The sequence below is a fragment of the Barbus barbus genome (genome assembly GCF_936440315.1).
Source record: "Barbus barbus genome assembly, chromosome: 40".
Taxonomy (NCBI): Eukaryota; Metazoa; Chordata; class Actinopteri; order Cypriniformes; family Cyprinidae; genus Barbus; species Barbus barbus.
Window position 1 is genome coordinate 18,649,030 of NC_136718.1, and position 15,224 is coordinate 18,664,253.

The 15,224-nt window shown below is 36.3% G+C and overlaps 3 protein-coding genes across 3 annotated transcripts; 2 read left to right on the plus strand and 1 right to left on the minus strand.

Annotated features, from left to right (window-relative positions):
• The first annotated feature begins 399 nt into the window (after positions 1 to 399).
• Positions 400 to 4,611, plus strand: LOC306859571 (required for drug-induced death protein 1-like). Its single transcript, XM_079400668.1, has 2 exons — positions 400 to 697; positions 3,660 to 4,611. Exons 1-2 carry the CDS (start codon positions 452 to 454, stop codon positions 3,795 to 3,797), a joined length of 384 nt encoding a protein of 127 aa, XP_079256794.1. The 5' UTR covers positions 400 to 451; the 3' UTR covers positions 3,798 to 4,611.
• Positions 4,612 to 4,928: 317 nt separating this feature from the next.
• On the plus strand, positions 4,929 to 10,063 carry nemp1 (nuclear envelope integral membrane protein 1). Its single transcript, XM_079400576.1, has 9 exons — positions 4,929 to 5,061; positions 5,482 to 5,603; positions 5,693 to 5,912; positions 6,025 to 6,097; positions 6,288 to 6,381; positions 6,520 to 6,634; positions 8,302 to 8,527; positions 8,613 to 8,780; positions 9,115 to 10,063. Exons 1-9 carry the CDS (start codon positions 4,956 to 4,958, stop codon positions 9,329 to 9,331), a joined length of 1,341 nt encoding a protein of 446 aa, XP_079256702.1. The 5' UTR covers positions 4,929 to 4,955; the 3' UTR covers positions 9,332 to 10,063.
• Positions 10,064 to 11,747: 1,684 nt separating this feature from the next.
• On the minus strand, positions 11,748 to 15,224 carry LOC306859178 (ORM1-like protein 2). Its single transcript, XM_079400079.1, has 4 exons — positions 15,181 to 15,224; positions 14,549 to 14,723; positions 13,506 to 13,657; positions 11,748 to 13,238 (listed from the first exon to the last, which is right to left on the minus strand). The coding sequence occupies exons 2-4, from the start codon at positions 14,720 to 14,722 to the stop codon at positions 13,103 to 13,105; spliced, it is 462 nt and encodes a 153-aa protein (XP_079256205.1). The 5' UTR covers position 14,723; positions 15,181 to 15,224; the 3' UTR covers positions 11,748 to 13,102.

A 15,224-nucleotide genomic window follows, 5' to 3' on the forward strand; every position in this document is an offset into this window, starting at 1 on the left:
ATGAAGTTGATGTCTACAATTTCTAAATAATTTCCTTCACTGACCACTTTTTTTTTTATATAATTTCAGTCCCTATTTTGTAGAAAGTGCCAGCATGCTCTAATCTAAATAAATCGATTTTATCAATGATTTCCACCCCACACGCACACAAGGTTAGCTTTAACAGTGCTCTATATGTAACAGGCCTATGAATTAGTTCAATAGTGAATTCAGTAGAATGAAAATTAAATTAGATTTGAATATACTTGACTGACTGACCCCGGGCTGTCATCCAGAGTTTGCACTCCAGTCTCTCAGACGCCCACCTGCTGTGAACCTGGTGATGTCGGAGTCCAATCAGAGCTGGAGTCCAGCCAAACCCAAACACTGCGGAGCCTCTCCAAGAGGATGTGCGTATGCAGTCCTGAGAGCTTGATCAGAGTGCACAAGCAGCACGCTCCTGGTGAAGACCATGAAGCCCAAGTCTCTCTGTGTCCCACGGCTCGGCATCTTTGAGGCCGGCAGATACAGGCGGCAGGTCGATCCCGGCGAACCGGAGCAGATCCTCGATCCGCCGGCGGAGAAGAGGCCCAGAGATCTGCGCTTCACTTTACTCCCAAAGAGATCTCCATACGAGCCTTTAGTGGAAGACGACAGCCAACACAAACTAGAGGAAAAGAATGCTAAAAAGAAAGAAAAGTATAAAAAATACAGAAAGGTAAGATGAATATTGTAGACTAAAAAGTTTCACAAATGCTATTTATTATTTTTATGTAACTTATTTTTATGTAGGCTGCACTAACATTTCAAAAGGCTCGGTAAGATTTTTCAAATGTTTTTAAAATAAGTTTATTATGCTCACCAAGGCTGCATTTATTTGATAAAAACAGTAAAACCAATAATATTTTGAAGTAAATTTAAAATTGATGTTTTCTATTTGAATATAATTAAAATGTAAAGTATTCCTGTGATGACAAAGCTGAATTTTCAGAAAACATACCCATATGCTGATTTGGTGCTCAACATTTCTTCTTATTAGGCTATCAATGTTAAAAATAGTTGTCTTTCTAAATATTTTTGTAGAAGCTGATTTAGTTTCTAACAACTACATTTATTTTCATCAGTTTAATGAGTGATGATGATTAATTTCTTTCAAATAAGTATCTTACTGACCCTGAACTTATGTACTGTAGCTTTATTTATTTATTTATTTTTGCCTGCTCCAAAATAATAAACTAGCCTACAGGCCTTTGTTAAACTAACCTTTATTCATGTAGACTAACTAGTATGTATTTTTATGTTATTATTGCTACTATAAATAAAATACAAATGTTATCTAGCGGATTTTTTTCATTTTCACTAGTAACTTTCCATTGGCATTCACTGTTTTACTATTGGTATACAGACAAACCCAAGCAGGCCTATCTGTTCATTATTGGTTAGTATTGCGAAAGTGACAAATAACTATTGGTAAATTTGTCATTTTTGTGGTTTGTAATTCTTGCGGCTCAGATATCAATTCAGTTCTAATTAATCTTATTTGCAGGTGTTGTTGATTTTCTGTTGCACAAATTTGAGGATATAGAATGATTCTTCAGATTTGTCAAAATGGTGTTTTCCTGATATAAAATCTTACAAAGTAGTGTCCTTTCACTCATCCTGTCCTATGAGTGAAAGGGTGACATTAACCAACAGAAATCTGTCATGTTTTTGTAATGAATTACGTCTGTAATGAAAAGATGCTTTCAAAAACAAAATGTTTTTGCAATAACCAGGAAATTTTGATTATGAAATCATACACAGTTCCCACTTCAGTTGATGCTTTGACTATAACAACCATTATATATTGTTATTTTCTGAACAAGCACATGACTTTTTCAGTGAATTTGCTGACTGGGTCAAAGATCAACGGGTAACCTGTCTGGCATCTTAAACTGTTTCCTTATCAGACTTAGCCGATTAATGAGTCATTACTGATGAGACAGTGAGTAAATGGAGTATCTTTAGTAAACACATCTCACCGTAATCCAAATGCAAATTTATGTTTGAGACTCAAAACGTTATAAATCATCACAGAAAACCAGCTTTTTATGTTTGCACAGCATAAAACACATGTATTGAAAGTAGATTACATACAGTTCAGTGAATTTTGTTCATGGTTTTTTGGCCGTATGGAGACCTTTTCTAGTTGACCTGAAATACAACTAGGCCTAGTCAGAGATTTATTTCTGTTAATTTGGGAGGGAGAGGGTCATACAGATCACATGCAGTGTTCCATTGTCAAGCAGCAGAAACTTCCTCTCGCAGGATAAAGCATTGCATCCTGTTTCTGACCTGTTGTCACACAGAGAGACAGTCACTAACGTTAAGTCACTAAACTGCATGCTGTTTACAGTGTAAAATGATAAAGCCTAGTGTTTAATCCAGCTAAATTGTCTATTTGGAAATCCTTTAGGTATTTAAGCCACTCAAAGTCTTAATTCTGTAACATTGCTGCTGGCACAGACTAAACCTCCTGGATATGTGAATGAAGCTGTGTTGCCTCAGTCCAAAAATAGTTTTTTTTCAAAGGAACTGTACTGCATTTCGATCCAATTGTTTAAATGATTTTGATTTGCTGCTCAGATATACCAAATGCCTAAACACTTTTTAAGTTATTTATCTAAAAACAAAACATAACTGTAAATAATAAAGAATTAAACAATGAAATAAAGTATTAACCTGAATTAATATCGAAAATTAAAAACAAGCAGCAAACAAAACAGGGGGGAGGGGGACAAGACATTTTTCCTACCCCAAACACCCAGAACACAACCCAACAGTGCTATCCAATAATAAGAGTGGAGAGTATAGTAATAAAAATAAATAAAAGGGGACCAGATCTTTTCATGTAACAAGCATTTTGTCATGCAATACTTTATTAATTCCATTTTGTTTTATTATTTAGTTTATTATTAATATAAAATTTTGGATGTCATGTAAAATGCATTTCTGTAATAAAAGAAAAGCAAAGCTACTAATAGTTCACCCAAAAATGGAAATGTGCTCAGATTTACTCAGCCTAAGACCATCTAAGATGTAAAAGAGTTTGATTTGGATAAATTTAGCATTACATAACTTGCTCATCAATGGATCCTTTGCAGTGAATGGGTGCCGTCAGAATGAGAGTCCAAACAGCTGTTGAAAACATTACGATAATCCACATGACTCCAGGCCGCTATCCAAAATATTGCTTTCTCCAGTGAAAAAACCATCTCATCTGAATCAGGAGAGAATTATGCACAAATCAAGGACCATTTACAAGCAAAAACGGTCCAGAACTGCTCTAAACAAATATGTCTGTGGATTTTGATGTGAGAGGACAACAGGAGATGTTGATCAGAGACTTTTTCACTGAATGACCGTTTTAGCAACGTTTTGGCCAGAAGTGACGGTTAAAATGTCTTGCTAGATTAGTTTCTTACAAACACTCATTCTGACGGCACCCATTCACTGCAGAGGATCCAGTGCTGAGCAAGTGATGTAATGCTAAATTTATCCTAATCTGTTCCGATGAAGAAACAAATTAGCTACATTTTGGCTGGCCTGAGGGTTTTCAGCAAATTTCAACAAATCCTTTAAGGCAATACATTTATATATTCAGTATGTGTTTCAATTTTAGCATTCTGTTTGTTTTACAGAACGTAGGAAAGGCTCTTCGCTACAGTTGGAAATGTCTGATGTTGGGTCTGCAGAACTTCACTGTGGGATACTCCACCCCTCTTTCCGCTGCTGCTTCAGTTGTCCCTGATTTCCATCCGGGAGCAGCCTGGGGTTGAGACCGTCTGTGACCAGCATTTGTACTTCATTTGTATCTTTATGGACCATTTAATGCTGCATGTCCTGATGCTAATTAAAAAATGGACAATACATCTGCCCTGGGCAGCTTTACCTGTCATGCTGTAAATTGTTCAATTGTTGTAAATATCTTCTCTTTGAATTTGTGTTAAAGTGGAGTTTTCATCTTGCATTAGTGATTTACAGCTATAAGAAAGACATGTATCTCTTTTTACTTTCATATATATCTGTATATACAGTATTTTGCTTTGGAAAAAATCATATGAATTTCTGTACTGAAATAATGAAATATTTTTGTATTATAAAACTACTGACAGTAGTGTTGATACTGTAATTATTTTTTACATAGCTTTCACTCTTCAGCAAGTTGCAAGTGATATGGTCACATGAATTCATGCTGCATGGATGTAATGATGACAAAGGAGAAAGTGATGTAGATAGGTATGTTTATGCTCTGTAAAGTGAACTGAATGCCCTCTGACATGTTTTATTTGATTTAGTCCATGCATTTCATGGACAAAAGATAGGATTTGCTTGGCATAAGGAAGCTGAATGCTCTTAGAGAGGGAAGCAAGTGATTTCAAATGGTAATTGGGGTAAGAGCCTTAAAGACAAAGAATGGGATTATGAGAAACCACAACAGGAAAAGCCAGTCTGGCACTGGGCAGAGAAATGGCTGTGTCATGGCTTGTTTAATAGGGTTAGTGAAGCTGTCATACTTGTAACACCTGTTTAAAATGAATCACAAGAAATGTGATGAAAAACTTTAATAAATGAAAATTCTGAGTGGGACTGTTTTTTTTTTGTCTTTTTTTATTATTGAAGCGAGAAATTGTATTTGCAAAGTGCTATTTTTATGCATATTTGTATGTAAATTATTAAGAACTATATGTTTTATAGATTATAATTGTAAAATATCCCATCAAAAACATTTTAACGTATATCCCAATTTGAATAGAAACAGTGGTTTAACAAATGAGAACAATTCAGTGTTTTTTTTTTTTACTTTGCTGTAGATACAAAGAACAGTTGCAGCAGAAAGATGCGCTGTTTCCTCCAGTGCAGCAGGTGACGCTGCTCAGCACGCAAATCTCGTCGGTAACGTCACTCCGACCATCGAAGAAACGCGAGAAGACATCATGGCGGGATTAATGAAATCCGAAAGTGGTTTTGGAATCGAAACCGTCAGATTAAAAGTAATCTTGACTGCTGTGTTGTTTTTATTTTATTTATCTCAAACATCAGGTAAGCAATAGTTATGGTTTAATGTATTATGTTTTGATATATATTGCTTTTAAATGAATTTGGAAAATTAAGAGAGCTAAGTGTTGTTAGCGTACTAAGTGTGTAGTTGGTGTTGTTAAAGCTGTAAAAACTGATCTTTTGAAAATAACGTTATGTAATAAAATCAGTATTTTGTCTCAGACAGTTGTTTTGTAGTAGAACCGAGACACAGGAGAATGTTGATTAGAAAAAATGCATATTTAACACTTCATAAATAAAATGTGTTTTTTTCCCTTAATGGCATATTTCGAATGCTATATATATATATATATATATATATATATATATATATATATATATATATATATATATATATATATATACATACATTAAACCATATTCACAAAGAGTATTACTCTTGTCATTTTCATCTTCATGCAGGTGCCACCCGTTCCATTATAGAAGTTAAAGATGGACAAGAAATCAAAGTACAAGCTGCACAACATTTTTGCTACAATAATTCTATTGTTCCTGGATGGAGGGAAACGTGGACTAGAATACAGGTAGAGGACTTTTAACTATGACTCTTGTTTATGTCGTAAGTAATGTTTGCATTGATACTGACAGCGCCTTCCTCTTATTTGATTGACAGGTGAGAGTGTGGAGCACTACTAAGCTGAAGGTGACGGTGGTTAATGATGAGCAGGACCTGCAGGAGCTTGAGCATTTCAGCATCTGGAAACTCGTGCAGTACTTTGTTCGTGAACAGACCAATGAGACCACCGTGAGCGTCAGTCTCTTTAACAGCAAGGCCTGTTTTAGAGTGGACCCTTCAGATTCCCGGACACTCTATACAGTACAACCTAGTCGACGTGAGTTGAAAACATTTATAAAAGAAAGAAAATGGAACAGGAAACCCATTCCAGTCATACTGTACAGTCTTCATCTTGATTTTGAGATTGAAATTGTTTTTTCTCTTTATAGATTTTGACATCTACATGTTTTTGGTTTTTCTGGCTGGACTGTTGCTGTTCTTTTTTGCAGATACTCTGAGCAGGTAATTGACACTGTATTTGTTTATATAGAATAGTTCACCCAAAAATTAAAATTTGCTGAAGATACACTTACTCTATTCCTTTAATCAAACGTTTTAGCCAACTCTGCTCTTGCTTTTCTTGGATGGAGGCACAATTTGGGTTGCTAGTTTGACGTAGTGTTTGTAACTCTGTGCTTGATCTGTCTTGTAGAAGTCAAGTCTTCTACTACTCTGCTGGCATGAGCACTGGAATGATCGCCTCCCTCATCATCCTCATCTTCGTCATTAGCCGTTTTCTACCTAAGGTAGATTTGTGACATTCTTTAATCTGTTTTAAACATCTTTGAGCACCTCAGGATTTTGTTCAGCTTTTTTTTAGCAATTAATAATGAGATCTTATTAAATGGTCTTATTTTCAACATGTTTGTTTCCTTGGCCTGTAGAAAAGCCCATTCTATGTGCTGCTGATGGGCGGATGGTCTTTTTCTCTCTACATCATCCAGCTGGTGTTTAGGAATCTCCAAGTCATTCTTAAAGATCACTGGCATCTGGTTATCGGTGAGAGAACCATCAAAACATTGTGGTGTAATTCAACCCTGGGTCAGGTAGTTAGGTTTTAAGAAGAGTTTTTGATTTAGATTTTTTTTAGATACAAATAAAAGTTTAATTTTTTTAATATGCATAAAGGCTAGCATAAAATACATTTCATTTTTGTAGTTTGGCATTTCTTGGTGAAACAAAATTCAGTGTGAAATAATGGATGTGGATAAGACTTAAGCTATATACGCTGGATTTGATCAATTTGTAAAAAGGATGTTTTTATGGTATAGCTTGTTTGCAGTCATGTGATTTTGATGACATGCAAAATGCAGATGGAGGGCAGGAAGTGAAAAGCAGAATGGACTAGATGGAGAAAAATCCTTACTGTACTGGTTTAAACACTGTTACAAAAAAATCACAACATGTGTTGGACGTGATTCTTGTGTCATAAAGAAGAGCGTTTTTTTTTTTTGTACTTATTGAAATATTTGCCTGCTATTGAGGCGGTAATAAAGAGACTATTGGTGGTAAGCAACCGGTTGAATAAAGCACTTTAAGTTGTCCCTTAAGTATTGCACTTATTGCTTGATTTCCCCTTACCTATGGGAATGACTTAAGGGTGTTGCATATAATCCCTTAAACATTTCTCTTAGGTAAGGGAAACCAGCAGTCCATGTTTTGCCACTGTAAAATGTTATTGTTGCCATGGATACAGATAGTGGCAAGTTTTTACAGAAAACAACATAACATGAATAAGGAAAAAAAGAAAATACTAAATATGGAAGAAAAGAACCAGACTTGAAAATTGTCATAATTTACTCTTCCTCATGTTGTTCCAAATACAGTCAGACTTTCATTCATCTTTGAAAAAGAAAAAAAAAATGTATGTAATAAATTTTTGGCCATTCATTGAAGGACAAACATTTAATCTATATGATTCATATTCGGATTAATATTCTTGTTTTTTTTGTTGTTTGTTGTTTTTTTGGAAGCTCAAACGTGTGAGCAAGTTCAATGGACTCACATTTGTGCTACCGTTGACCATATGCGATTTGTGCTACATATGTAATTTGATCAATGTTTATGTGAATAAATGGCTAAATTTAAAATGTTTATCATATCAGTCATGTTTTATTAGAAGGCTTGGATTGAACCTGCTTGCTCCGTGTAACAATTAAGGTGCTTTATGCAACTGGGCACAGACATCCCATCACTCCAGAATAGAAAGCATAAAAAAGTATGGATGTACATTTTTTTTGTTTTTTTTTGTTAATAGGTACATAAGTTATGACAAATTGGTAACTGCACACACAAGCATTTTCAGACTCTGCTCTTCCTTGACCACAGATGCAGGTTTGCAAGCCAATTTCCTGCATTTTTCAGTAAATTTTTTTTTTGTTTTCCCCCGATGAACAACAACTTTTGGTATATGATAAAAGCTCCCTGTGGTTCCTTGGTTTGATCGATTTGAGTAACCATAAAACGATGCAAAACATAGGCATTTGACAGTGCACTATATGTAGAAAATTACTTCCAGGGTGGCAAACATGTGCAAACACCAATTGTTTTTATTTATTTTAATTTATATTTTATGATTTGATTTCATGTTCTATGTTATTTCTTTTTTTATGCTAGTCTTGAATGTATATCAGCTGCTGATTGTTCTTTTTTTTGTAAACGTTTAGGCTATACCATTGTGGTTGGGTTCATCAGTTTTGCAGTGTGTTATCGCTATGGTCCCCTGGTGGATAAGCGAAGTATCAACATCCTGTCTTGGACGCTGCAGATCTTCGGCCTTCTGCTGGTGTACGCTGGAATTCAGGTCCAGCAAGTGGCTCTGGCCATCATGATAGCTGCATTCTGCTCCAAGAACGTGGAGTACCCTTTTGCCAAGGTCTTCATGCTTTACCAGTGAGTATACAACTTTAATAAATGCTGTTCAAGTACATGTTGAGCAACGTAGTCATTGTCTTCTTGCTGAATGATTGCTCTGAAGGAAGCTGAAGCCAAAGAAACTCGAGCCACGCCATCTGCTGACAGAAGAGGAGTATCAGAGACAGTCAGAGATAGAGACTCAGAAAGCTCTGGAGGAGCTTAGGACATACTGCAGCAGTCCTGAGTTCAACACCTGGAAGACTGTCTCCAGGCTCCAGTCTCCTAAGAGGTATGACAGAATATTTGAGAAACAAATATATAGTGTTAATAAAAATAACGCCTTTTATCGAGAATGTCTTTGGAGAAACCTAAAATGCCCAATTATCTAATTTAGGTTGCTTGCTTAAAGCCTACTCTATCGTATTTGATATGCAAAATTATCAGCAAGATCAAAACAATATTCTACATACATTGTCATAATTTAACAATTTAAAGACCTTTTAGTATAATTATGGCTTCAGAATATTGAAGAAACATGCTCAATAAGGCCAAAAATTAATATACAGAAAGAATGTAAAGAGTCAGATTTGATGTCTTATAACTGTACTCTGTCTTGCACTCAGGTTTGCAGACTTCATTGAGGGTTCTCCACATCTGCTGTCCAATGAGGTGTCAGTTCATACACAAGAGTACGGGCTGGGCGGATCATTCTTTGAGGATGAGCTGTTCTCCACTGATGAGGAAAATCAGGTGGAGGAGGAGGAGGAGGGTTGGGAGACGGATGATGATGTGAAGCCAGATGTGGCATCTCCACGACTCAACAACACACGGGTGAAATGACTGACGAAGCGTATGAAAGTATTTCATTTAAGCAGATTTGAGATCTGTTCAAGTGTAGCATTCACTGTTCTTCTGTATGCATCTTTTGGAGGTTTTCATTCATGTCTTCAGTGTCTGATGCATTCATAATGGACTATTAACGGTGAAAATGCCCAGTTGTTTTCATGGGGAAGGCCAAAAGTTTGATTTATTTTTCTTTGATCGGTTTTTATTTGTCTTAAATCTTTGTGTTTGAAATTATGCAGAGACTTCCTGTGTGAGGAGGGAACTGTGAACGCTGTGCTGTTACATGGATTGTATTTTATATGTTTTGTTTTTAAGTTTAGAATACTAAAATAGTGGATCGGAAGAGGCACATAAGTTACAGTTTTTTGTGGCCATTGTCTGGAGCTGTAAGTCTGTTTAGGGTCAAAGGATTATTTTTTTTATGAATGAGTAATAAAAGCAGAAAAATACTGTGTCTCTTAATTTATTGGCTTTACTTTGTATGCCAGTAAATTTGGTAAAATCTCTCATCAAATTCAGAAAGTGTTACGTACGTCTTTGTAGTGACCACTTGGTGGCAGCATAAAATCTAACATTTTATAAAGGGCACTGTTGAAACTAACATGTTTTTGTTCACATGCATTCCTGTGCTTTGCAAGAAAAACTACAAAAATCAAACAGTGTAGATATTACTGCCACCCTAGTTGTAACATATGATAGGGCAAATATAACTAAAGAAATTATTTTATAGCTGTAGTACTTGTCATTCTTACACGTAGTGGAATTGCTGAAACTTACAGATTTACATCTTTTCTGTGTTTAAAATCCCCTTATCAGCAACATTAAATGATTTCATAAACTTCTTTTGGGAAAAAAAATCTTTATGGGATATTTGTTTAATCAGTAGTTTTTTTAATATTCAATCTCTTGAACATCATAGTGTGAAACCCACTATATGGATATGGTGATGGGTAAAAATGAAAGTTAGTTCGCTGAACTATAAAAAAAACACATTTCAATGTTTTTGCGAGCGAACAAAGGTTTAAAGGAGAACGCAAAACTTTCGCTTGCTCGTAGAAATATGAAAATATTGTTTCTCCCACTCAATGCTTTTGAGAATGCTTTCGAAAACTTGTGTTACCACGAGAAAGTGTGCAAAACGTTTGTGAAAAACTATATTTCAGCATTTGTGCTAGCCTGTGGAGGAAAGCAAATGTTTTGCTAGATAAAGAGGGAACGCAAAACATTGGAATATTATTTTTCCCCATCTTATTTTTTTATCTGTCACTACGTTAGGTGCTTCTTAAACCGTTTATTTCATGCGTTTTCAACAGTTTCCTCTGCAATAAGAAACAAATCAGCTCTTTAGAATAAGGTTCCGCTAAATCATTTTCATTTTTCGTCTGTCTCGTTTTTATTATTCCCTCCTCACCTCTCCAGTAAAAAAAACTAAGTCATTCTGCAGCCGTCAGCAGTCCCTCTTTAACCACTGTTTTACGGCTGATCACCTTTTGGTTTTCTTTATACAAATGCTGTGGTTTGGCTGACCTTCATCGATCAGTGCAGGCCTTTCTTACAGCAGGCTCTGGAACAGGAACACGCAGAATTGCTAGAAACAGCAGATGCATTGTCTGTTCTGTCACAGCAGCGCCTCAGCTTTTGGTTTGGGATCCGAAAGGCTGAAGCTAAAGTTGCGGGTAAGAACAGATATCACAGACTTCCTTGTTGCTGTTCTTCCTCTGCAGATCATGCAAATGCTGTTTGCATTCCAGCGGTGACATCAGCGGTGCTCCCCTAGTGTCACGAGCACAGGATTCCTCAGTATTATAGCACACTGAGCCAGAATACTATTTGCATGTGCTTCCGTGGTTAATAAACAGCGTGCGTTACAGATGCTAGGCAAATCGGTGGCATAGGTGGGCCGAGGACACTATTCCCCTCCTCCTACCTCTTCCCTGAAATGCAGCTGGGAGACACCTGAGCTTGTAGGTGGGGATTCCCGACCAGCTACCGGCTTATCTCAGCCGCCGGGCTTGCCCCGTCCATGTGTAGGTGTGTAACATGTAAAACTCACGGATTTCCCCCGGTACACCTTCACAACTTATCCAAATTCGCGTTTATATTCATCGGACTGACACAACCGAGGCTGTGTGTACGGCGTGTGTTTGTTTAGCTTCCTCGTGGCTCATTCTTATACCTCTTCCTTGTTCACCTGTGTGGTTTGTTGTTATCCAATAGGTGAGAGGCGAGGATTCCCACGTTAACTGTTCATCTGCATGTGGTTACATTGATCCTGTAGTATTATGATTGCTTCCGTGCAATGTGATGCAACTTCATGCCAAACTCTCTGAGCATTAGACTTTAATGTTGTACTTATCACATGGAATTAACACCGGTGGCTAAGTAATGAGGGCCATATACTGCGACACATGCAACTGTAAATGTCATTTATTTGATACAGATTGATGTATGCAGTGATTTGCATATCATATCATTACATTAGGTCATTTGAGACTTTGAATATTAGTCCAAATGACTTTATGACTGATAAATTATCTTGTGCAACAGCCATTTTAATTAAACCAGTGCAACACATTACAACTGGGTTAAAAAAAAAAAAAACTGAACATACTAAACCTGAAATTTGATGCTGAAACATTGTATTGTGACAATGTGGGGTCCAAAAGAAAAATAATCTCAAATTTTAACAAAACATTGACTTGAAATGTCGTCATGAATTCCAGATTGTTGGAATATTTAGTTTGTCTCGATGCACTGTATGAACGCCACAACTTTGTGTAAAACTTGATTTGATCATTACTTGAGAACGATCCAAAACCATCTTGTTAACATCTGACCTGTACATGTTTCACATAAAGAAATGAACATGAAGACTATAAAAGTGCAGCATATACGATTTCTTTTTCATTTTACATTCTTATGTTTAATTTTTGAACATTCTAAAACTTTCCACCTGTAAATTAGATTTTGAATACTACATTTTCAGTGTGGTCTTAGGCTTTAGTTCCCCACAGTGCATACTTTCACTTGCAGACCATCTATAATAATAATGTATGCACACTATGGCAATTGCTTCCAATTGGAATCAAGTTTCATGATATGATAACAAATGAAAAAAAAATACAGGAATTCAAAGAAATCTAATATAACAGTGCTCTAAGCAATAAACTTTAAGTGAGCATTTTAAGATTGTTTATCATATCACGTTCATACATTGTCACAGATCATTGTTTTGCATTTTTGGAGGACTTTAAATGAAAAATGCAGTTCAAATTAAAATCAAAATCTAATAATTCAACATAACTTATTTACTGCAGTTGTCCATGTTGTATATATATACTAGAACACTGACAAAAACGCTCTGAATATGATCATTTAGAACTTTCTTGTTTTGCCCCCACAGTGACAGAGCTTGTTGTGGCAAATAGGTTTATGCAAAGAATATCAGTAGGTGATAACTGGCACATTGTCTGATGCAATGCAGTCAAAAACATCCTTTATGATGGAGATCTAGAGATTATGATGAAGAGAAATTACAGACATAAGACAGGATTTAAAAAAAGAAACACCACAGATTGAATAAACCTGAGCATGGAAGGCCTTTTTTAAATAGTGTACTTCAGTCCAGTGCAGTTTTGGTTCCCTAAGGCCTTACGGCTTTGGACCAAGGAAGCATCATATGGAGAATAAAGGAATTTCAGTCATCTCATCTCATCTCATCTCAATGATGCTACATCCCATCCAAGAGTGGCCTGAAGTGTCATATCAGTATTTATTTATACCAAACAGACGAACTCCATGAAACTGAGGCAACTTGGGAAGGACGACACTTAGTAGTGAACCTGTGTTGACTATGAAGTGAGTTGTATCATATTTGGTGTAGAAGCTGGCCAAGATGTACCTATGAAAAAAATAACAGCATTTAATGTAAATATTATAATAAAATGTAATGTTTTTACTGTAAAAATTATAATTGAAAACATTAATAAAAATATATAATTATAAAAGATTAAAAAAGATATAAACAAAATAATAAAAGTTGGTATAGAATTGTAATTAAAAAACAATAAGTAATTTTAATTACTGATTATAAGATGAATAAAGCAGTTTAGTAAGTGAATATAGTCCTATTTCTGTCAGTTACTACAGAAATATGAATATGACTCACAGTACAATAGGTGAGATGGTGAGGAACTTTCTTGACGCTGTAAACTGGATGCCATAGTCCATCTGTTCCCAGTGAGTGAGCAAACGTGCCTTGCCTTGGTCCGGCGTCTCGAACGGCGTCCCTTTGACGGTATGTAAAAACAGATACATCGCCTAGACGGCAGAGAAGTGCGTTAACACTTGACCACTGAACTAATTTGTTTATTCTACATAGACTATAACAATTACTGAAGCTTGACGTGGCTTTATTAATGTTACTAATGTGTCATTTAGCTGATGCTTTTATTATTGCTTTAATGTTCTATGAAGGACAGACAATGGGGTGAGTAAATAGTTTCAGAATAGTTCCTTTTTTAAAGGAATAGTTTACCCAAAGCTGTACATTTGCTAATTAATTAATCACCCTGAGGCCATCCAAGATGTAGCTGAGTTTGATGGACTAATTGATGGGCTGGAGTCGTGTGGATTGCCTATGGATTATTGTGATGTTTTCATCAGCTGTTTGGACTCTCATTCTGATGGCACCCATTCACTGCTGAGGGTGAACTGGTGAGCAACTGAGATATTGCTACATTTTTCCAAAACTGTTCAAATGATGAAACAAAGTATCTACATCTTGGATGGCCTGAGGGTGAATACATTTTCAGCAAATTTTCATTTTTGGGTGATCTATTCCTTCAAAAAGAGAGAGAGCGAGAAATAATTTTAAACGAATGGTTTACCCAAAATTAAAATTAGCTATTTATTTAATCACCCTGAGGCCATCCGAGATGTAGATGACTTTGAGGGAATAATTGATGGCCTGGAATTGTGTGGATTACTGTGATGTTTTTATCAGCTGTTTGGACTCTTATTCTGATGGCACCCATTCACTAATGAGGCTGAATTGGTGAGCAACTGATATACTGCTACGTTTCGCCAAATCTGTTGAAGATTAAGAAACAAACTCATCTACATCTTGTATGGCTTGAAGGTAAGTAAATTTTCAGCAAATTTAAATTTTTGCGTAAACTATTCCTTTAAAGATTTCTTACATGGACTGACCAGGTTGTGTATGAGATTGGTGAGTGTCCACACCACAGGCACACTGAGGAAAGGGATGCTGAGTAGGACCACATGCAGGGCAGTGGTGAGCAGCAGGTAGGCCAGCCAGATCCCCCGGCTGTTCATCACCCGCGTGTTTGGGTTCACCTCGCTGTGAGCAACGCCCACATTCATCCTACACGAAAACAACAGCCGTGATATGCTTCATGCAAACACCCAAAGCCATTAAATAAACAAACAAGGATGCCCTTTAACAGAGACCACACTCTTTACAATGACACATTCGTTATCACAATTATAGGCTATAACATTAACCTCTGCGACGATAACTTGTTTGTGGTTTATTTAGGTGTGTATACGACCGACCAAGTTTAATATGTACTTTGCGAGGTCTTAATAATAGTATGTACAACATTCATGCAGATGTGTCATCCGATCACTGTTAGCTATCCGGCTAGTGGATTCAACAGTAGTTCAGTCGCTGCTGATAAAAGCTGAAGAAAAGGCCGCATGAAAAAGGGCCATGTTTAAAACACAAATGAAACAAGCTATTAAAACAGCTCAAAATGCAAGTTAAAGTACATTAAATAGTGTAAATAAAGAGCTAATGTTGTCAAATGACAGCCACCCACCTTGCGAAGTAGCCAGGAAATAGACAGTCTGCGGCTGTGTTTGA